Source organism: Panthera uncia, chromosome D1 (genome assembly GCF_023721935.1).
Source record: "Panthera uncia isolate 11264 chromosome D1, Puncia_PCG_1.0, whole genome shotgun sequence".
NCBI lineage: Eukaryota > Metazoa > Chordata > Mammalia > Carnivora > Felidae > Panthera > Panthera uncia.
In genome coordinates, this window is record NC_064808.1 from 58,455,218 (window position 1) to 58,478,885 (window position 23,668).

The following is a 23,668-nucleotide window of genomic DNA, read 5'->3' on the forward strand; positions in this document are numbered from 1 at the left end:
GGTAGTCTCACTACACTGCACATTGTCTTAATTTGTCTTTACTGCCTCGGAGAGCTTACTAGTCCCTTCAGAAGAGAAAAAATGGTTCCTGGCACTAAATTCTTAAAGAAATCTAGCAAGGACCAAAAAGAATGTCAGTGCTGCCTAATGAAGTCTTATGTTGTGCTGTAGGCAACAGAGAGCCACTGGAGGGGTTTTCCAGAGACTTAATTTGTTCCAAAGATAGAACTTGGAATATCTGAGAAAATGAAGAGTTTGTATACCTCTTAGCTAATCTTTCCTAAGTATCTTTTCACTTCTCATTAACTTTGGTGAGATCTCTGAATGCATTTGGAAGCGTCTTTGAAAGGACTGTGCCTCGCTTTTAGCCAGCCACACATCTTACCCTCGAGTAGTCCGTGCTGTTACTATAAGTTGCAAGGCTTTGGCCTGCAGCCTCATGTGATGGATAATCACCACCTGTTTGTTCTCCACACCACTGTACATGAACTCCATTTTGTAGGTCTCTTCCATGATCTATAAGGAAAGGTAATTAACAATCAGTAAAAGTATCATAATGGTCTCGAGAGCAACACAGAATTCTAGGTGAAATTCTGAACTGAGTTTGTTTTTGTTTTTAAGTAGGCTCCATGCCTAACATGGAGACCAATGCAGGGCTCAAACTCACGACCCTGAGACTGAGACTCGACCTGAGATTAAAAGTCAGATGTTTAACCAACTGAGCTACCCAGGCACCCCTGAACTGATTTTTAATACAGAACTGAGATATTTAAGTGCCTATGGTGAGAGAAATTAGGGTAATTTGATAAAAATTAATATGTGTTATGAGAAATTACTTTAGTATATCTTACAAAAAGAGAGTAAGTTGTTTTGTTGGTTAAAAAAAAAGATTTTCGGGGGGGCACCTGGGTGGCCCAGTCGGTTAAGCATCCGATTCTTGACTTCAGCTCAGGTCATGATCTCATGGTTTGTGAGTTCGAGCCCCACAGAGGGCTCTGTGCTGGCACTGTGGAGCCTGCCTGGGATTCTGTCTCCCTGTGTCCCTCTCCTGTTTGCTATTTCTCTCTCAAATAAAGATAATACTTGGAAAAAAAAAAAAAAAGACTTTTGGGGTGGCTGCATGGCTCAGTCGGTTAAGCATCTGACTTTGGCTCAAGTCACGATCTCAAGGCTCCTGAGTTGGAGCTCTCTGTCAGGCTCTGTGCTGACAACTCTGAGCCTAAAGACTGCTTTAGACTCTCTGTCTTCCTCTCTCTCTCTGCCCGCCCCCAACCCCCATGCTCACTTGCTCTCTCTCTCTCAAAAATAAATAAAATTAAAAAAAAAAAAAGACTTTCATCTGGTAACAAAGTCATCTTAGTTGATGATGTGAAGATATTAAAAGTTTAATCACTGATAAAACTGTAAAGCACTGTTTGTTACCCTTAAACTGTGGGTACAAATGAATAAACACTGTGTATGGACACCCGACCCCAGGAAAAGTCCTCAAGGATTTAGCATCAGGAACCATTAACCACGTATTAGTCATCCAGACAGACTGTTCTATGGGCCTGGTCTGTTGAAGGGAGTCTGGAGAGAGAACAAGTGCAGAAAACAATGTCTATGACCTCAGCTCAAGCCCAGTGCATTAAGCTCTTGCTCTCTTCTATCCAAATCAGCTACTCCCACCCAATGATACATCTCTCCCGAATCTGTGCTTGTCTTCCTTTGAGGGCTTTGGGGTCAGAGAAAGGACTCCAGACTCTCCCACAACTGGCAGTAAGACAAGTTAATTACATAGTGCCTCAGTTTCATTATCTGTAAACAGGGAAGAAACAGCCCCAAAGTCATAAAATTTAAAGGATAAAAAGGAGCATGGAAAGCACTTAGTACAGTATCTGGAACCTAGTAATGAGGATTCCTTTCCCCTCTTCCTCTCAGATTACTGCTCCCTGGTCCCATCCTTGCCATTCTGGGGTACTAGTCATTAGGCTCTATTCCCCTACAATAAGCCACAGAGCAGATCTGAGGAGGAATCTAGGTCAGATGAAAGATCAAGTAGAACAAGGGAAACAAAACACTGTGGGTATCAGGAGCTATGGGCTCAATTCCCTAATTCTACTACCTATAGCTCTATGAATTTAACCTGCTGATCCTTAACTGTTCAATCTATAAAATGGACTTAATATTTATTCTTACCTAATGGGATTACTGTGATAAGTAATTAAAATAGACCTGAAATTACTTAGTGAACTGTACTTTAACAATCACAGTCACCATCTTTAGCTTGCTACTGGGTCATAATGACTCGGTCATATACCAACTCCCAATCTGGAAGACATGACCCAGAGAAGAGTTCACTAAATCCCAATACCTAAGAATGAAGGGAAACCGCTCAAAGCTACACAGAAATAAATTCAAGGCAAATATAATTAAAAGCTACTTAATGAACTGAGGACAACATAAGGACCTTTTAACATTCAAGAGATGGTACAGGCTAAAAATATAAACAACCTCAAAATGAGTTCAGCTATACTTTCAGATAAACGATTTATGACAGTATTTATTGGATTCTAGTCTATCTAAAATACAAACTGATAATAATATATTTTTAGAACAATAAAGCATCTTAGAAATCATCCAGTTAAAGGGTACCTGGCTGGCTCAGTCAGTTAAGCATCCGGTTTGATCTTGGCTCAGGTCACGATCTCACAGTTAGTGAGACTGAGCCCTGAGTCAGGCTCTGTGCTGACACTGTGGAGCCTGCTTGGGATTTTCTGTCTCCCTTTCTCTTCCCCCTGCCCTAGGACAGAGGGATGGAACAAAGGGAGGAAGGAAGGAAAGAAGGGAGGAAGGAAGGAAAGAAGGAAGCAAGCAAGCCAGTGCTGTGTCCCCTAATTATGCTGCTTCTCATATCACTAACTTCTGTCACAGGCTAGAACTGGGGAGGCCACAACAGAGGCGTGGAGCCATGTGAAAGCCTCTGACTCCAACTTAGACAAGACAATTCCTAGAAAGAGATCCATTTGAGAAGGTCCCGATACGTTTACCTGTTTTGCTGCTGCTGAGGCCAAATCACTCTGCTTCAAATACAATGGGGCAGCCACATTCCAAAGCTTTTCTTGCAAGGCCTACACAGACAAATCAGGAGAGAAACGAACAAAGAGATCAAAAAGACTGGCATGTCATTTGAGGCTTATGTGTTTGTTTTGCTTTGGAAATCTACTGCATTAGGACTTCCTCTCAATCTTACTCTTTTAAGCTAATAAGCCCTGCCTACTCTAAAGAAAGAGGAAACCAAAGGTTTGAGCTCCTCCCCATTCGATCCAATTCCTGTCCCAAAGTCCCTACATCCAGATCAGATCAGTGCTTGCAAGCAAAGGGTAGGAGCCATCCAGGTCTCACCAAAATGTGCAAGCAAGCCAGCTTCCAGGGTTCTCGTCCTTCCTTGTTCCCAGAGCCACTAGACTACCTAGGCTGCCTCGACCCTTCTTCCTTGAGCTTCCTTCCAAGCTCCTTCCATGGGGCTTTTATTTTGCCCCATGTTCACTATCCTTTGAACAGCCTATCACCTTACTGACATACCCAACCTAGAAATCAACAGGCTTTCCTAGATTCCTCCCTCTCTCTCCATCTGTGTTCAAAACGAGCACTAAGAGCCACAATTTTACCTTCCATCTCTCTCCTCTCATCTGAACGGCCCCATCTCTCAACTCTCTTATAAATCTCTGCTGTAGTCCCTTATTTTCAGTCCTTCCTCATTACAGACATAATTTAATGGCTTTACAGAAAACCTAAACTAACAATTTCCCAATAGAAGCGTAACATAAACCATATACATAATTTTATGTTTTCTAGTAGCCACATTTTTATAAGTAAAAAGAGGTAAAATTAATTTTAATAGTATAGTTTATTTAACCTAGTGTATTTATTATAATTTCACTAAAAAGTCAGTATTTTAAAAAATTAATAGTTTACACTCTTTTTTCATACCAACTCTAAGAAATCAGTGTGTATTTAGCATTTATAGCACATCTCAGTTTGAACTAACGTTTCAAGTAATCAATAGTCACATGTACCTGGTGCGGATCCAGTTAAGACAGTAGCAGGTCTAAATTATAGATACAGAAATTTTTAAATCACCCAAATCATACTACCCTTGTTTTTGAAAATTCATTTCGAGTCATTTCTTATATGTATGCTTTTTATATAGCTGTAGTCTCAAAGCAGAAATAATTTTGTATGCTTTTTTGGTACATAACATTAACTGTATTTTGTCATGGTGTATAATTCTTCATAAAGATCATTACTGGTTACAGAATATACTGTTGAGTAGTTGTGCCAGAATTTACTTCGCTTTTACCCTGTTATCAAACATTTGCCTGTCTTTGGTTCTAAGCCTTTTCCCCTTACCTACACTGACACTCCATGACACTGACCAACATAGCTCTGTGTTCTTCGTAGGAATATTTTCTTTTCTTTTTCTACTGTAGAAAACCGGATTCTTTTTAAAGACCTGCTTGTATTCCTTATAGAGATAAGAAGCCAAGAAAGAAGGAAGACCAACAATGACATGGCATTCACTATGTGTCAAACACTAAGCACAGGGCTCTTACACACCTTGCTTGTTACCAGTCCTTACCTAGGTAGAATTATTATTAGCCCTGTTACACAGAGGTTTGGAAAAGACGAAAAACTTTGCGAAATGGCACAGAGGAACTTTTGGGGATAATGGAAATGCTCTATATCTTGACTGGTGGTGGTTACACAGGTATACACATCATACACATTTGAAAGAATCTATGTAGCCAAACAAGAGCTGTTTAAATCCCAACCTATTTCAGTATACACACCCACCTCCACATATATACACACACCTGCAAAGCCCTAAGCTCACGTATCTTAAAGTGAGAAATAATTTCTAACTACTCCATTTACTCTGACTTTAGTCAAATATCATAATTACTTCAGGGGCGCCTAGGTGGCTCAATCGGTAAAGTCTCCAACTCTTAATTTCCATTCAGGTCATGATCTCACATTCGTGAGTTGGAGCCCCGCATCGGGCTCTTGCTTCCAGTGCAAAGCCTGCTTGGGATTCTCTCTGCCCCTCCTGCATTCATGCTCCCTCTCTCTCAAAATAAATAAACTTAAAAAAAAGAAAAAAACTTAAAAAAATATAATAATCACTCTAAAGAATAAGTAACTAAAGACGCTTGGAACTAAAGCCAAGATAAAGGCATATAAAGTAAGAGGGGTCCCCTAAATCCTAAACCTAAATTTAGAGAACTCTACTGCAGAAGCTGAAAGCTACTGAACTAATTGAACACATTTTCAACTCAGCAAACTGAAACAGCTTCTTGGTTACCAACTTTGTGTGTGTATATATGAAATCTGACCACCTAATATAGAATGCCAGCAAGGTGGCCATTTTAAAAGCAATGAAATCAACCTTTGACTAATAAGACTTTGACAAAGTAAAACTGGCATTTTAAGAAAATAATATAAAAGTTCTATGCTAATCAAATTATAAAAACCAATTTAAAATCCATATGATTCTAATGAAAATGATTATCCAATCTACTCTAATTATATAATGATAAAAGAATACTTCCAAATTAAAAAAATTTAAATTCCCACACAAGTTAACAATTCTTTAGAGACAAATATAATTACACTGCCAAGTAAATAATTTCTCCACTGCTAAGCAGCTACATAAGACTGTACATTAATGGCCTAAAAGAACTGCTGAATCCATTCAAGTGCATTCTTATACACTTTATGCACATTATAAGCACAGTCACAAACATAATGGATTCAAGCCCACCTTGATGAGAAGAAGTTGACACCGAAGATAGGTAGCAGAGAAGTCAGCAACTCCTGCTAATTCAGACTGAAGTTCTCCAAGTCTCTGCAGATCCCTATGGTAAATAAAACCCCAAGCCACACATTGGATAGGGATAATGATATCAATATAAAGATCACATCAAAAGCATTTTACCATTTTATACCTAGTAAATAAATTGGGCTCAAACTCAAAACCCCGAAATCAAGAATTGTGCGCTCTACTGACTGAGCCAACCAGGTGCCCCACAATGACAGAACCCAACGCTGGAGTGATTATAATGAAATTGGTTCACTCATGCTTTGGTAGCAGTTTAAGCAAATACAATTGTTTTAGAAAGTAACACTGCACTACATTATAAAAGTCATACACATGGTCAAATATTTTGATCAGTAGCTTTATGCTGAGAAATAATTCTACGGGGAATATCCAACAGAAATAAGCGCTGGGTGTTGTATGTAAGTGATGAATCATGGAATTCTACTCCTGAAACCAATATTGCACAGTATGTTAACTAAAATTTAAATTTAAAAAATTGCTTAAAAACAAATGAATTGCTTTATACCCCACAACATTCACTCTTGTACAGACTATTATAGTGGAATATTATACAGACATTAAAATATAAAATGGTAGTAAGGTGTATGATCTGAACTATGTAAAAACTATGTGTAGAAGAAAAGTATAGCAAAGTGGTTTTCTGGATAGAGGTATTAGGTGCTTTTTAGTGCCTTCTCCCAACTGTGCTTTATTTTCCATACAATAGACACGTCTTTTTTGTTATCATCAGGAAAAAAAAATTTTTTTTAAGATACTGTAGTAGACTTTGTTGGCTCCTTACCCATTTAGCCATTCTGTACTTCTTCCTCACTAACTGAACTCTGATTTTGTTCAAGGGAAGGTGTCCTCAAACCCAGTTCCAGGTAGATTCTGATTGAACTAAGCCAATTAGTATATGTCATCTCCCCGGTTACGTGACTTAAGTTGGCCTTGTCATTCCTAATGCAAGGACGTATATCCCATGCTTGGAGCAGGTCTGAGAGTGTCTCTGTCTTTCTGTCTCTACCTCTAACATGCGCTAGACTGAACAAGAGCACTTACAGTCCTGACTGCCTGGCAGCCATACTGTAACTCTAAAAGAAAAAAGCCTTGGGATAAAGCAAATGCTGAGGATAAGAAAAATCCAGAGAGAGAAAAGAACTGGATCTTCAATGATATAAATGAACTACTTGACCATACCATACTTAGAACTGCCTCCGATTTTCTATTCGTATGAAGAAATAAAAAGCCACTGTAAGTTAGTTTGAGATGAGGTTGTCAGATACCTGAAACTAAAAGTATCCTAGCTGGATACAGGTACAGACAAAATGATTGCAAAAATATAACACAGAGCTGCCCGTGGACAAGAAAACAGAGAGTGGCACACACAGATAAAATTGTGTGGGGGCTGGAATTATGGATTTCGAATTTTTAATCTGTTGAATAGACAATACATACCAAGCTACAGAATTAACCAATGAAGTATAGAATTCAAAAGATACTATAGGATATGCAATTAAGTTAGTCCACCTTCCTATCCCATTGCACCGCTAAGCAGTACACCCTTCTCACAGGCAACCACCATTGCCAGTTTCTTTTAAATTCTTCTGGGGATACATAGGGGTGCCTGGGCGGCTCAGTTGGTTGAGCATCCAACTTCAGCTCAGGTCATGATCTCACGGTTCGTGAGTTCGGGGCCCCGTGTTGGGCTGGCTCGGTGCTGACAGCTCAGAGCCTGGAGCCTGCTTCTGACTCTGTGTCTCCCTCTCTCTCTGCTCCTCCCCAACTCATGCTCTGTCTCTCTCTCTCTCTCTCTCAAAAATAAACATTAAAAAATTTTTTCTTTAATTCTTCTAGGGAAACACTATACATCTACAAAAAAAAAAAAACACAACACATTGTTTTTCTTTTTTCTTTTTTTTTTTTTTTGGTGGGGGGAGAAGTGTGTGTGTTTGTGTAACCTAATAATCCACCTCAGAAAGCATTCATGGAAAGTGGTCTTGTTTTTTAATGGCAACATCAAAATTTCATATAGAAATGACAGCTGTGAAAACCTGAAGATCTGGGTCACAAGGAAAGTGGAGTGGCATAAAGTTTCACAATATAAAGTTCATCATATAAAGTTTCACAATAGCCTGTACAAAACTGTCCACTGGAGTAAACCCATCCCTCTAATCTCATGCGACTTAAAAAAAAAAAAAAAAGTTTATTTATTTTAATGTTTATTTATTTTTGAGAAAAAGAGAGAAAAGGGGAGGGGCAAAGAGAGAGGGAGACAGAGGATCAGAAGTGGGCTCTGTACTGACAGCAGAGAGCCTGATGCGGGTCTGGAACTCACCAACTGCGAGATCATGACGTGAGCAGAAGTCAGATGCTTAACCAACTGAGCCACCCAGGTGCCCCTCATGCAACTTTTTTTTTTTTTTCAACGTTTTTTATTTATTTTTGGGACAGAGAGAGACAGAGCATGAACGGGGGAGGGGCAGAGAGAGAGGGAGACACAGAATCGGAAACAGGCTCCAGGCTCCGAGCCATCAGCCCATAGCCTGACGCGGGGCTCGAACTCACGGACCGTGAGATCGTGACCTGGCTGAAGTCGGACGCTTAACCGACTGCGCCACCCAGGCGCCCCCCTCATGCAAGTTTTTAATAGCTAATGCTGCCGCCTACGGACCTTGATATCAGGAAGGAGATGCCCCAGAAAAGGACACAGAATGAGTTCTTCCCAAGTGACTGAAAAAATTAGGACCAGTGCCTTATAGATCCATCTCTTGTGAGTTTTGGTGGCTGGAGCGGTTCCTGGAGTGTGCTGTTGTCGGAATCCAGCACAGTAAAAGGCAAGGCCCTGTACTAGCTAACCACACCTGTGCAATGCTACTTTGGTGGCCAGCTGGTCCCTCTTTTCACATCTCGGATGTCTCTCTTGCGAAGACAGCCCTGAATCGCTGTATTTCTGAAACGTTTCCTCTCCAGGAAGATTCTGCCTTTCTGTTAACAATTATAGTGAACACTGACCAGCTGACTATACATTAGCTGACGGCTATCCGGTGTTAAGCTATTCTACAGCCCCTACACTGCCACAATTGTTCTCAGTTGCACAGAACAAGATGTAACCCAACCAGCCACGGGAAATCTGAACTACTGTACAAGCAAAATAAGAAACGTGTTAACCCTGGACAAAATGCCCTTATCCTACTGTTTCCTCTCTGTGCCTATCTATGCCCACAATCCTCAGGAAGCCTAATTTTAAACACCCATCAGGAAACTATAAACTCTTTAATGAGACAGGTACAAAGAGCACCATCTATGTGCACTATACTAGGTGTGCTAGGTGTTTCCTTACTTGAGCCTATTTAATCCTGACACTGCAAATTGCAATTAATCCTATTTCACTGAGAATGAAAGGGAAGATCAGAGTTTAAGTAGTTTGCCCAAGGTTTCAAGACTAATGAGTAGCAAAAACAGGCCTTGAACTCAGGTCTGTCTGAACTCCACAAATCTTTTTTTTTTTTTAATAAACCATATCATATTTCATTTATTTAATATTAAAGTATGTTTTAATGTTTATTTATTTTTGAGAGAGAGAAAGAAAGCAGAGAAGGGGCAGAGAGAGAGGGGGAACAGAGTATCTGATGTAGGCTCTGTGCTGACAGCAGACAGCCCGATGTGGGGCTTGAACTCACAAACCACGAGATCATGATGTGAGCCTAAGTCAGATGTTTAAGCAACTAAGCCACCCAGGCACACTACAGTCTTTTCATTTATTTATGAACTGCATCAAACACAGATGACACCTAAATGGATTTAAAACTAGATGCATATTAAGTCATATTTCTACAAATGTGATTTGAGAGGGCAAAAGTGCCCCTCCCAGGAACACATACTTCAGCAATCCTTAGTCCACATGTTGGCACTAAGTAGCATTTATAAAGTTTGGACTGGATTTACTTACAAAATGTCAAGAGCTTGTCTACTCTGTCAGAAGAGCCACAATTTAAATTTTAAAACATTTCATAAATGGCTATTATCTATGTAACTGCTATTCTCAAAATACCTTGCATAGATCATGATAATAATCTTCACAACAGTCCTATGAGCAGGTACATACAACCCTCAAATTACAGATGAGGGTGTTGAGGCCCAAGATCATGAGCCTAGGAAACGATAAAAATTAAGGCTTCAATCAATTCCTTTGGCTTTTAAATCTCATTATCCTAGGTGCATTTGTGTCCTACAAACTGTTAACCAGAAACAGAGCAGTGTGACCAGATGGAAGGGCTAGAAAGACCTATGTTCTAGTCCAAGACTTTGCTATCTTCTCCGTCCTGGAGAGTCTTCTCCCTTCTTCACTTGATGAACTTCTATTCATTCTTCAGGTAACTGCTTAGCCATCCAGGGAAGGGTTAGGTGTCTCCCTTCTGTTATCCTGGAGAACCCTGTACTCCCCATAATGCAGCATGGAAAACACAATATTGCATTTCTTATTTACCTAGCTATTTCCCCAACCAGGCTATAAGATCTCTTACAGCAGAAACTATTTTGTTTACTACTGTACCCCTTCTGCCTAGCATATGATGGATACTCAAAAACAGTGTAACAAGTGAATGGACCCCCAGCTCCCTCACTCATTTTAAAAATGGGGTACTTCTAAAAAATGGGGTACTTCTCATAAAATTGTTTTCAAATTCAATTCATAAGGCATTTAAAAAAGTGGGTATATAGCAGGCGCTTGACAGACAACATACCTCTTGTTATGATCAAGGACAGCAGAGCCTTACCAAACAACAAATCCATAAATCTGGAGATGAGAAATGGCCAGAAGGAAATGCCATCTATAACAATATTAGAAGTCTTCATTTCTGGGGCACCTGGGTGGCTCAGTTGGTTAAGCCTCCAACTCTTGGTTTCGGCTCAGGTCATGACCTCACAGTTTGTGAGTTCAAGCCCTGTGTCAGGTTCAGTGCTGATATTGCAAAGCCTGCTTGGGATTCTCTGTCTCCTTCTCTCTCTGCCCCTTCCCTACTCTCTCTCTTATCTCAAAAATAAATAAGCTTCAAAAAAGAAAAAAAAGTCTTCATTCCTTGTTAAGCGATCACAACTACAGTTTTCAACAAATATTTACTGAGCTCCTATACAATACCCAAGGTACAATGATGAAGACAAAATAGTTATGTCAAATTCAAGGAACAAACAAATTATTTCCCAGGGCCCTAACTAAACCATAGTACACATTCTATCGATGAGATTCAGTTAGATTAAATGGGTGCTTCCTGGATTACAACAAAGGGAATGGGGTGCGTATGATGGTGAAGTTTGTTTCAAACTAATACTAACAACTAAGTGATCAGAGTCCTAATCAGAGAAACTTCTGTATGAAACTCTAACATTTCACTTTGCAACAACTACCAAAAATGTAAGTTCTGCAGAACCCCAAAGGGTCATCTGATGTAACAGGAATCGCCTTTTAGATATGCCTGCTGCGCATCACAAAAAATCAATATTTATGTGGTTTTTTTGTTCTTTAATTTAAAAAAAAATTTTTTTTTAATATTTTTGAGAGTGAAAGAGACAGAGCACAAGCAGAGTGGGGGCAAAGAGAGAGGGAGACACAGAATCCAAAGCAGGCTCCAGGCTCTGAGCTGTCAGCACAGAGCACGATGTGGGGCTCAAATCCATGAACCACAAGATCATGATCTGAGCCGAAATCAAACACTTAACCGAATCAGCCACCCAAGTGCCCCTTAATGTTGAGAGAGAGCGAGTGAGGGAGGGGCAAAGAGAGAGAGGGAGACACAGAATCTGAAGCAGGATTCAGGTTCTGAGCTGTAAGCAAAGAACCCAATGCAGGGCACAAACACGTGGACAGCAAGATCATGACCTGAGCTGAAGTTGGATGCTTAACCAAATGAGACACCCAGGCACCCCACAAAGCATCAATTTTAAAGTCAAACAAAACTAGATTCAAATCTCAGTTTTGCTACTTCCAAGCAAATTGCTTCACCTCCCCAAATTCCCATTTCTTCTCTGTGAAATGGTAACAATACCTAACTGCAGTAATGTTTGTAAAACAGAGTAGGTCATCAATAACTACTATACCATCTGCTTTCCTTTCTGGATATTTCACCATCCTGGCCACCCTCCTCAGAATGCACTCAAGTTAGAAACAGTGTCCAGGACCAACCACAGCACTAGAACAGTGGTCCCACCAGCCTGAAGCCCAGCAGGGCTCTCACCAGAACATGCAGGCAACTCAGATCAACAGGTGTTTACTGAGCACCTAACAGCCAGCACTGCAGCTGATGAACAAGCTTGCTTTTATATATTCTGCACTTGCTTTAGTGCCAACAGGATACAAACTGTCAAGAACAAAACCTAAATGTTTACTTATGTGGGGCTGAGTCAGAAAGTAGAGTTTATTTTCCTAGGCTCAGGGCCAACAACTTCAGATAGTGGCCCTTAACTAATCACTCTGTTAAGGGAGCAGAAGAAAAAAACAAAATATGATAGAGGCATCACTTCAGGGTCAGCAAACTTTCTGTAAAGGGTCAGACGGTAAATATTTTAGGCTTTGTAGGCCATACAGTGTCTATGGTGCTACTCAACTCTGCCTTCAAACCTTATTTACAAAAGCAGATGGATATTGCTTTTGCTAAAGGCAAATGGATTTCAGTTCTTCTCCTATCATTCAGGACATCCTAATAAGGTTTGGCAGACTCTGCTGGTTGTTCCCCAGTATCTTCCCCTTTTTCCTAAGTATCAGAGCCACCAAATGTTAACAAAGCACTGGTCAGCCAGAATAAAGACTACATTTCCTAGCTCCTAGCAGCTATATGGCCATGTGACTTAACTTCTGGTCAGTGGGATGCAAGTAAAATTAGAACATGCAATTTGGGGAAAGTGTCCTTTTTTTTTTAATTTGCATTCAAGTTAGTTACTATACAGTGCAACAATGATTTCAGCAGTAGATTCCTTAATGCCCCTTACCCATTTAGCCCATCCGCCCTCCCAAACCCCCTCCAGTAACCCTCTGTTTATTCTCCGTATTTAAGAGTCTCTTACATTTCATCCCCTTCTCTGTTTTTATATTACTTTTGTTTCCCTTCTCTTAACGTTCATCTGTTCTATGGCTTAAAGTCCTCACACGAGTGAAGTCATATTATATTTGTCTTTCTCTAAATGACTAATTTCACTTAGCATAATACCCTCTCGTTCGATCCACGTGGTTGCAAATGGCAAGATTTCATTCTTTTTGGTTGCTGAGTAATACTCCATTGTATATATATATACACCACATCTTTTTTACCCATTCATCCATCGATGGACATTTGGGCTCTTTCCATACTTTGGCTATTGTCGATAGCGCTGCTATAAACATGGGGGTGCACGTGCCCCTTTGAAACAGCATTATCTGTATCACTTGGATAAATACCTAGTAGAACAATTGCTGGGTTGTAGGGTAGTTCTATTTTTAATTTTTTGAGGAACCTCCACACTGTTTTCCAGAGTGGCTGCACCAGTTTGCATTCCCACCAGCAGCGCAAAAGAGATCCTCTTTCTCCACATCCTCGCCAACATCTGTTGTTGCCTGAGTTGCTGATGTTAGCCATTCTGACAGGTGTGAGGTGGTATCTCATTGTGGTGTTGATTTGTATCTCCCTGATGATGAGTGATGTTGAGCATTTTTTCATGTGTCTGTTAGCCATCTATCTGGATGACTTCTTTGGAAAAGTGTCTATTCGTGTCTTTTGCCCATTTCTTCACTGGATTATTTATTTTTTGGGTGTTGAGTTTGATAAGTTCTTTATAGATTTTGGATACTAACATTTTATCGGATATGTTGTTTGCAAATATCTTCTTCTATTCCATCGGTTGCCTTTTAGTTTTGCTGATTGTTTCCTTTGCTGTGCAGAAGCTTTTTATTTTGATGAGGTCCCAATAGTTCATTTTTGCTTTTGTTTCCCTTGCCACTGGAGACGTAATGAGTTGCTGCGGCCAAAGTCAAGAGGTTTTTGCCTGCTTTCTCCTTGAGGATTTTGATGGCTTCCTGTCTTACATTTAGGTCTTTCATCCATTTTGCGTTTATTTTTGTGTATGGTATAAGAAAGTAGTCCATGGGGAGCCTGGATGGCTCAGTTGGTTTAGCATCCGACTTCGGCTCAGGTCATGATCTCACAGTTCGTGGGTTCGAGCCCCGCGTCAGGCTCTGTTCTGACAACTCAGAGCCTGGAGTCTGCTTCGGATTCTGTGTCTCCCTCTCTCTGTGCCCCAACCCCACTCACACTTTGTCTCTCTCTCTCTCAAAAATAAACATTAAAAAAATTTAAAAAAAAAAGAAAGAAAAGAAAAAAAGTGGTCCAGGTTCATTTTTCTGCATATCACTGTCCAGTTTTCCCAGCACCACTTGCTGAAGAGACTGTCTTTATTCCACTGGATATTCTTTCCTGCTTTGTCAAAGATGAGTTGGTCATACGCTTGTAGGTCCATTACTGGGTTCTCTATTCTGTTCCATTGATCTGAGTGTCTGTTTTTGTGCCATGGGGAAGTGTCTTTAAAAGGACGTGAGGAGGGGTGCCTGGGTGGCTCAGTTGAGTGCCCGACTCTTGATTTCGGTTCAGGTCATGATCCCAGGGTCATGAGATCGAACTCTGTGTCAGGCTCTGCACTGAGCATGGAGCCTGCTTGAGATTCTCTCTCTCTCCCTCAATCCCTCTCCCCCGCTCATGTGCTCCCTCTCTCTCTCTCTCTCTCTCAAATAAATATATATATATATATATATATACACACACACACACACAGATATATATGTATAGATACGTATATGTATAGATACATATGTATGTATGTATATATATATATTTATGGGGTTAGAAATGATGCCCTTCTCCTGCTCTTTCCTTTTTCCTGCAGCCTGGAGTACAGAGGGGATAGTTCAGAGTTTGGATCTTTAGACAGAGACCACTTGATCTAGAAGATGGAGAAAAAAATGCACCTAGGACCCTGATAACCATCTCAGCTCTGCCTTGCCTACAAAAAAGAATTAACCTTTCCTCTTGTTTAAGTCACTGCTACTTTACATTTTCTGTCACCTATCATAACTAATATGCAAGGAAAGAAAAATTAAAAATAGCTTCTCTTTAATACTTTCGAGTTTTGCGCTTATCATCAATCTGGTCATGAACACAAAGAGTTTTTCTTTGAAATATGCTCAAACTCCAAACTAATGCAAATATAAACAGATCATAAAACCATGTGTGAGTATAGGCCAACACTGGAAATCAAAAGAGCTGAGCATAACAACAGTATTAACTCTGTCAAAAAAACATCTCACCTGATGGTGAGCTCCAGCAGCTCCTGGGTTCCCTGAGGGTCCAGGTGCTGAAGACTGTACACCCTCTCAAGGCTTTGCTGCAGGAACTGATGGGAAGGGTCCTCATGAGGTGTGATATTGGCAGAAACAGCCGATGACACTAGCTTTCTACCTGGTAACTAAGCAAACATAGTGGTGTTATAGTGCCATCAAATTCTGTGGCTCAGCTTCTGGTAACACACAGAAACGAGAAAAAAACATGAGTCAAATACAGGAAAGGAACAACAGGTGAGGTAATTGTGTAAACAACCTTTCTCTCATTCCTTAGCTTCAGTGAGAGAAATGGAGAGAGAGAAAATGAATATAGTCTATACAATATAACCACAAGCAGCAAGGAGAAAGAAAAGAGAATGGTATAGTATTATTTTCTATTGCTAACTGAAATAAATGGGCTAACCATAGAAATGGAACTAATAATCAGTCTGTTGTCACATTTATTTTTAAACTTCATTCGATCCTCCAATTCATAGGGAAATGATTTATTCCAAAATAAATTTATATAGCATGCTTTAAATGATGGTAATTATAAATTTTTATATATGATGGTAATTATAATTCTTGTTCTTACTGCTAGTTACCCTCCAAGAAAGGGATGGGGGAGAGCAAAAAGGATTTCACTTTTAATTTTGTAACTTACAGTTAAGATTTTCTAACCACGTACATATAATTATTCTAAATAAAGTCATTTAGAGTCACCTAAGCAGGAATAAGTTAACACAAATCAGAAAAGTGCCTGCACACAGTTAGCATTCAATAAGTATTTGCCATTATTATTATTATCGTTAATTAAAAAAATTTTTTTCTTTCTGTATCTCTAGGTTTTTAAAAAAAACAAAGGTTTATTATTAAAAAATAAACTTGCTGAAAATTATGGCTTTATGTAATTGTTAAAATGTTACACAATCTAATCCTTGATCCAAAATATGCTATTCCAGATGCCTGTTTCTTGCCTAACATAACATAACCAATAACTCAGGGACATTTAGAATATGAATCTTCTTAAAAAGTAAAAGTTATAGAAGCAAAAGTACAAAACAGTGGGAGAGAGCCCAAGAGAGAAAGAGAATGAATGAACTAACGTGTTTTCAGAGAAAATACAGTCTGCTTTTGGCTATTTGACAACCACAAAGGACCAAAAATCAAAAAACCAAAAATAATGACAATAGCTGTTTTCAACATACCCTTAAGGCAGGAACAAGATGAGAAAGACTGTCTCGGAGGTAGGCATAGTGCCTGAAGGTATGATCTGAGAACAATGCTGGCATTGTTGGACAGGTTTTAGCAGCATTAAAAATAAGAACCAAAACTGCAATGTCTGATGCGTGAGTGGGTTAAGGAGACCTGGAGGTACAAAAGGTTGAGCTGGGCCAAAATCCGGTGTCCCAACTTCCCACCCCCAAAAGTCCAATTAAATGACAATTTTCTAACAAATAAATGCAAATTCAAACAATGAGATACATTACCCATCTCCAAGTTACCCCAATTACCACCCCAATTACCAAAAGTTTTTTAAAATAATGCCTGATGGTGCTGAGAATACTAACAAATAGAAACTTTTGGTACATGGCCTACTAAGGTACATTCTGGCACAATTCCTTTGGATAATAATTTGCCACTAGACAGTAAGAGCCTTTTGAATGTTGAGTAATTCTACATCTCAAATTTTATTCTAAGTAAATAATCATATAGTACAGAATCATTTATAATAGCAAATAATCAGGAACAAACTAAGTGTCCCAAACCAGGAGAATGACTTATACACCTGTGTTTCATCTACTTGATGGAGTATTACGCAATCATTAAAAATTGTACTTATGGGGATACCTGGGTGGCTCAGTCGGTGAAGCATTCGACTCCTGCTTTCAGTTCGGGTCATGATCTCACAGTTTGTGAGTTTGAGGCCCATGTCAGGCTCCTGCTAACAGCCCAGAGCCTGCTTGGGATTCATATTTTCTCTCTCTCTCTCTCTCTCTCTCTCTCTCTACCCCTCCCCAACTTGCACTCTCTCAAAAATAAATAAACTTAAAAAAGAAGAAAAACATATTTATGAAGAATGTATAAATTCTTCTGTATCACAAGCACTTTGTCATAAGTGCAAAAAGCAGGCTCTAACATAGAGGATATGATGGCAGCTATTTATTATCAGATATTTGATGATGAGATAAACTATGTTAAAAAATAACAGCAAAAACACAATCCCAAGGCTTAAAAAAGGAAAAAAGAAATACACCAAAATACTAATGGTCGATTACTATGATTAGTAGGACTTCGAATGTTAAGTATGAAGTTTCTTCTTTCAACTGTGTGGATTTTTTTCCTTTTCATATTAATTTTATAACAAAGAGAAAATTGGAAATTAAAAGATAAACATAGTTTCCAATCTTCCGTATGTATCCCTATAGAAGTGCCTGCTATTTTCCTACCCAATATCCATTCTTCTTTGCTAACAGAATACTCATTTTACTCCAAATATCCTCTAGCTTTCTGCTCAGAACCTAGGGCTGATGACTGGAGCTCTGACAGCAATGTTGGACAACTGAAAATGGCAGAAGAGAAAGAAGCAGCTAGGATCACTAAGAATAATGCAGAGCTGCTATACCAGCACTAACTAGACTGTGTGCCTCCAGATTTCTTTTACCTTGAAGAAAAGTAAATACCATAACTTGTCTAAACTACATTTGGGGGCAATTTCTTTCACTAACAGACAAACATATTTCCTAAACAACACAATCTTCCAACTATGCAGAAAAATATCTTAACATAACAGGTTTCCAAAAATGTTTACTGTTTTGTTTTTTTTTTCAATGTAAAAGGGCCTTCAGATTTCAGAGCACTTCAATACATCATGTGCAATTTGTAATAACACATAGCCCAAAAGCCCCTCTAATGAGCTGAATTTCAAACAGCTATAGTATCACACATTTAGAGGTAAGGTCTGGGATGTGCCTTTCTCAGTGGTAACACAAAGTCAGGCATGGTTAGTACATCAATTAAACAGATTGTTTAAAATGTATCCAAACACACTGTGAAAATAAACATACAGAATTAAGAGAGAACACATGGTCAACTTACAAAAGCACTTACTTGGATGATCTTTATCTCCATTAATACCTCCCAAACCTCACCAAGAATCTGCTATAGAGAGAAAAGAACCCTCAGAGAGTGTGGATGCGCCGATGTAAATGTATTCCCATTACTGGAAAACCACTGCAGGACATGCTTTCCCTGGTTATCACAAACCCACTGAACTTGTATCAGAGGCAAAGCAATCCTGCAGTCTAGCTCAACACATCCCCTCCTCAGGCTGCAGATAAAGTTAAACTCCGAGTAACACAAGGGGAAAGCTCATAGGTTTTAAAAACAAAGACGTCTTTGAATCCCACATTTGCTGCTTGGAGAGTTATTTAGACTCTCTAACCCTCAGTCTCCTCATCTGTAAACCGGGAATAATACCTTCTCCCAGGGGTATTTGGAAGATCAGTAGTAAATGTATAAGGCATGAAACGGTGTATAGCAGGGGCTCAAGAAATGGTAAAAAAAAATAAAGAACAATAATAATAATTGTTATTATTATTATAGTAGTAGTAGCAGTAGTAAATAGCAAATGTGAATTACTGTGAAAACATGAATGAAAGCTAAGAATAATAACTACCAGGCTCCCTCAGGATATACTCTTAACTAAAAGAAATGAAAAAAAATAAACTTGGACCCCCACCCCCAGCTACATTGCAGAAAAAGATGCCAAAACACCCCCCACTAAATCAGCAGAGTCTGTCCTGAGCACAGAGGATACAAGCTGGATCATCCATGTCTGGTTCAGCTGTGTCAAAAAACGGATGGGTGCTCAGGAGCTCTGGCACCAAGGGAAGCACCAGGGTTGGATGTCGACTTCCCAGAAACTTCAAGCATCTGAAACAAACAAAATGAGAGCCCACCTTAATAACTTAATATATGCTTTAAAAAGTACTGGGGACTGGAATCAGAAAACCTGATTCAGAATTGCAAATTCTCAAACATCTACTTTTGCTACCTCTGTGACCTCAGATAAGTCATTCAATGATTCTGGAACTCAGTTAATTCATCTAAAACAATTCCTATTATGAAAATTAAAGGGCTAGTATGACATAAATTACTGCTGGTTATTTAACCAACAGCCATTTTCCCTATTTTCCTTGCCAAGAAAACCCTGTCTTTCCTCGGATATCAGGTAGGTGCTCAGAGAAGGTAGGTCCAGCCCAAGGGCTCAACAACAATTGGTCTAAACTCATCATGGCAATCCCACTCCCATTTTCCAGTGACTGCTTTGCAGGTAATAAAGTAACCCATTTCTGGTCAAAGGAGCAAGAAGGAAAGTCTAGTGGGGAGCTTCTCAGGAATGTTCTCCTAATCAAATAAAAAGAGAAATGTGTGAGAAGGTATACCTTTTCTTTTCTGCCTTAAGATACTATCTTATGAGGCAGCCATCTTGCAACTAATGAGAAGAAAGCCAAGGGAACTGCAGAGAAATCAACCAGATTACTAACCCTGTTAAACTGAATTACCAATCCTGAAACCAACTTTCTGACTTGTCATGCCAAAAAATTAGACCTTATTGTTTAAGCCACTTTTAGTCAGATTTTCTATTACAAAAATGCAAAAGCATTCTAACTGATACCCTGGGTGAAGTTCTGAAATCAGAAGAGACCTGAAACGTGAAAATTAATAACTGTGTGGCCTTGGGCAGATAAGTTTCTTACTACAAAATGGGATTAAAAAATCATTGCCTCATACAGTTGCTGTAAGGATTAAATGAGATAATAAATAAAAAGTACTTAGCAAAGGGTCACATAGTAAGAACTCAATTAGCTATTATTAAGCAGCTATTAGTTAACTATTAGGACTATAAGAAAACCCTTTATAAGCTATAAAGAACTACATGTGTACTGGTAATTAGGCATTTTATTATTATTATGGTTTAGAAGGTGTGCTGAATTAAAAAGAAATTAAATCCTTATTTCTATTCTTGTGGAGTTTATGATCCAGCTAGGGCAAAGATGACAAGTACTACAAGTTAATGAACTACCAAATGAATGATACTCTGTTTTCTACCTGTCAAAGGTAGAAGAGATCACCATGAAAGAGAAGGTTTCACAAAGGAGATGGGAGTTCACCAGGGACTGGAGAATAGGTAGACTGGCAATAGAGAAAAAACAAACACCATGAACAAATTCATGGATATATGGAGTATGATAGGTATCCCATTTCAAATACTTGATCTTTTTAGGAAAGCACACGTTTCCCCAGTTCTACTTTTCCTCCTATGTGAAAAGCACTTACTGCACTAGTTTTCTGAACTCTCTCAACCCTTTTCTCATTCTGTTTTAGGGGACATTGTAAATTTTATAGTTTGACCTCCAGGTACCACTCCTTTATTTGATTTCCTATTTATTGTATTCGGATCTCCCAAGCACCTGGGCCTCTCTAAAACTGGACTTCATTTCTGACTTGTAACATTTTTTCTGTCTCATCCACCTCCTCATCTACATATTCCCTACTTCTCGCCCTTCCTGATATTTGAAGGCTAGATCTCTGAGTTGAATCTGTTTTTAACTCTCCACGGCACCTAGCACAGTGACTGGGTCATATAAACAGAATAAACTACCTTCTTCAAAACTTTCATTTATCTATCTTTAAAAATGTTGTAAAAATATGCCACTCTTGTGCTTGCTTCGGCAGCACATATACTAAAAAAAAAGAAAAATAAAATGCCACTTTGACTATTCCTTTACTCTTTTACCACATTCTTTTTGATATTCCTAAGTAAAGCCACCATTCATGCAAAGAGATGAAAATTCAAATGATAATGAATAGGTAACTTCAAAATCTTTTGGAGCACTATAAGGTGAAAGAGCTTTCTGTCTACAATCACCCAATAAAGACAGTCTTATATAAATATTCTGGTAATAACCCCATATCTTATGTTAAGGCAAGTTCTGTGTTGCCACAGAACTACAGATACTGATACAGGTGTTTTTCCCCACTATAACCCCCACACCCCAAATGACTGAGTGTTCCTTGAAGATTCCCCTGGTATTTTCAGTTTTAATATATCCTACAAGTACCTGATCTGACCCAGTTTTTCTATTTTTAGTAACAAATTTTTCTGAAAAATCAATAAATTATACCACTAGAGTGATCTCATCACATAAGCTGACTTAAATATGTGGGGCACAATAACATACATTTTATAATAAACATATGCAAGTAGTTCTTCAAACAGCAATTCATGAACAATGGTAAATTTGACTCTAGTCAGTAAAGGTACAGGTAACCAAGGGAAAAAATGATTGTCATTTGTAGATAAAGTGCCAAGTCCTGCATCTAATCTCTGTAACTATGGCTGTGATCCTACACAAAATGCAAAAGAGACAAAGAAGTGGTTAACACTATATAGGAGAAAAGGAACCTAATCAACTCATCTCTGTACCTCTAACACTTACCACAGGGCTTGGCACATAGTAAGTATATGGTAGCAGGCACATATTATCTGCTAGGCAGATGGATGGACAAATAAATAATGTAAAATGTGATATTCAATTTAGGAATTAGACTCCTGAGTGTCCAGTTGAGTCAGGTTTCTAAATTGAAGGCAAAATTGAGAGTCATACCCTTAATCTATGATGAGCCACTGAATAATGTCAATACTGTGCATTCACCACATTATTGGACTCAGTGAACAAATGAGCAAAAAGTCCTTACTTCCATATGGAGTCCCTATCAGTGGGGTACTTGGTTAGATTTTTCAGCAGCTCCACCAGTGCAAGATGAATCCCTTCTTTGGTTGAAACATTAGTACAGCATAAAAGTTCGTGAAGAGCCTCTCGAATATCCCTGGACGAATCCTTTAAAAAAAGATCATATTAAAAGCAGTCACTGTGGATTAGCTTATTATGGGAGAGTGTACAAGTTACAATGGGACGACAGGATACAGAGTCTCTCAACTTTCTGGGAGGGGAGGGACTAGCAGTTGAGAAGACTTCACAGAAGAGGTAATTAACTGAGATCTGAATAATTCATTCAATGGTTCATTCATTCATACAAATTCAACATTTACTGAACACTTATTAAACATTTATCAAGCACCTATGATGTACACCAAGTGCTAGGGACATAACATCAACTGAAATCAAATCTCTGCTTTCAGGAGCTTCATTCTAGTGAAAAGACAAAAATAAAGAACTATATAGGTCAGACAGCGATAAGTACTCTGGAGAAACTATAAAGCAAGTTCAAGGTAAGAATACTCAGATAGGTGGGGTATTTTACCTAGGATAATGAAAGGGAGCAGCAAACATAAAGACCATGAAATGGAAGCATGTTTGAAAAACAGCAGGGAAGCCCATGTGGCTAGAGCAGAGCAAATAAAAAGAGAGTACTATAAGGCGGTGTTAGAGAAATGGCCTCTTCCATCCCCAACACCTGCTCCACCTCACTAAAATGATTGGGAAAGGTCACCAACAACTTCCTAATGCTAAAAGAAACATACACATATCAGTTCTGTTCTTCTTGGCTGTCTCCATACCATTTGTTGTCAGTTCTTCAAAATTTTTCAACGTAGACAATTTGAAATGTATACAAAAATAGACATAATAAATCCCTCAGTTTCGACAATTAACTCATAGCCAATCTTGTTTCATCTATACCTTTATCCACTCCTCCCAATCAGACTGGTTTGAAGCCAGAGAAATCATATCATTTCATTTGTACACATTTCCATAAATATTTTCTAAGTGACTCCTTATTTTATTAATTTATTTTTTTTATTTGAGAGAGAGAGAGAGAGCACATATGAGCTGGGGAGAGGGGTGGAGGGGGAGAGAGAGAATCTTAAGCAGTCTCCACACTCAGTGCAGAGTCTGACTTGGGGGTCGATTCCTCTACCCCAGGATCATGACCTCAGCCAAAATCAAGAGTAAGATAAAAACAGAGAGGGAGACAAACCATAAGAGACACTTAAATACAGAGAACAAACTGAGGGTTGCTGGAAGGGAGGTCAGTGGTAGGGGATGGGCAAAAGGTGTGATAGGCATTAATGAGGGCACTTGTTGGGATGAGCACTGAGTGTTACAGGTAAGTGATGAATCAATGGGTTCTACTCCTAAAACCAATACTGCACTGTATGTTAACCTGAATTAAAAAAAAAAAAAAAAAAAAAGAGTCCAATGCTCACGTGACTGAGCCACCCAGGTGCCTTGATTCCTTACCTTAAAAAAAAAAAAAATCACAAAACCAGTATCATGTCTAAAAATTTAATAATTCTTTATTATCAAATATCCAGCCAATATTCAAATTTCTCTGACTTAAAAAGTTTGTTTATTCTAGACGAGATACAACTAAGGTCCACACGTTACAATTGGGTAATATGCTCCTTAAGCATCTTTTTCTCTAACATTTTTTTAATT

General features: G+C 38.9%; 1 protein-coding gene across 2 annotated transcripts in view; it reads right to left on the reverse strand.

Annotated features, from left to right (window-relative positions):
* The window catches only part of INTS4 (integrator complex subunit 4), a 116,866-nt gene that overhangs the window by 15,824 nt on the left and 77,374 nt on the right, over window positions 1–23,668 (reverse strand). For both annotated transcript variants that reach the window (XM_049619751.1, XM_049619758.1), the window contains 7 exons: window positions 21,966–22,108; window positions 19,021–19,136; window positions 16,409–16,542; window positions 15,189–15,346; window positions 5,804–5,897; window positions 3,030–3,110; window positions 386–516 (listed from right to left, as the gene is read on the reverse strand). In XM_049619751.1, coding sequence (XP_049475708.1) covers window positions 386–516; window positions 3,030–3,110; window positions 5,804–5,897; window positions 15,189–15,346; window positions 16,409–16,542; window positions 19,021–19,136; window positions 21,966–22,108 — 857 coding nt within the window. The remainder of the gene's footprint in view (window positions 1–385; window positions 517–3,029; window positions 3,111–5,803; window positions 5,898–15,188; window positions 15,347–16,408; window positions 16,543–19,020; window positions 19,137–21,965; window positions 22,109–23,668) is intronic.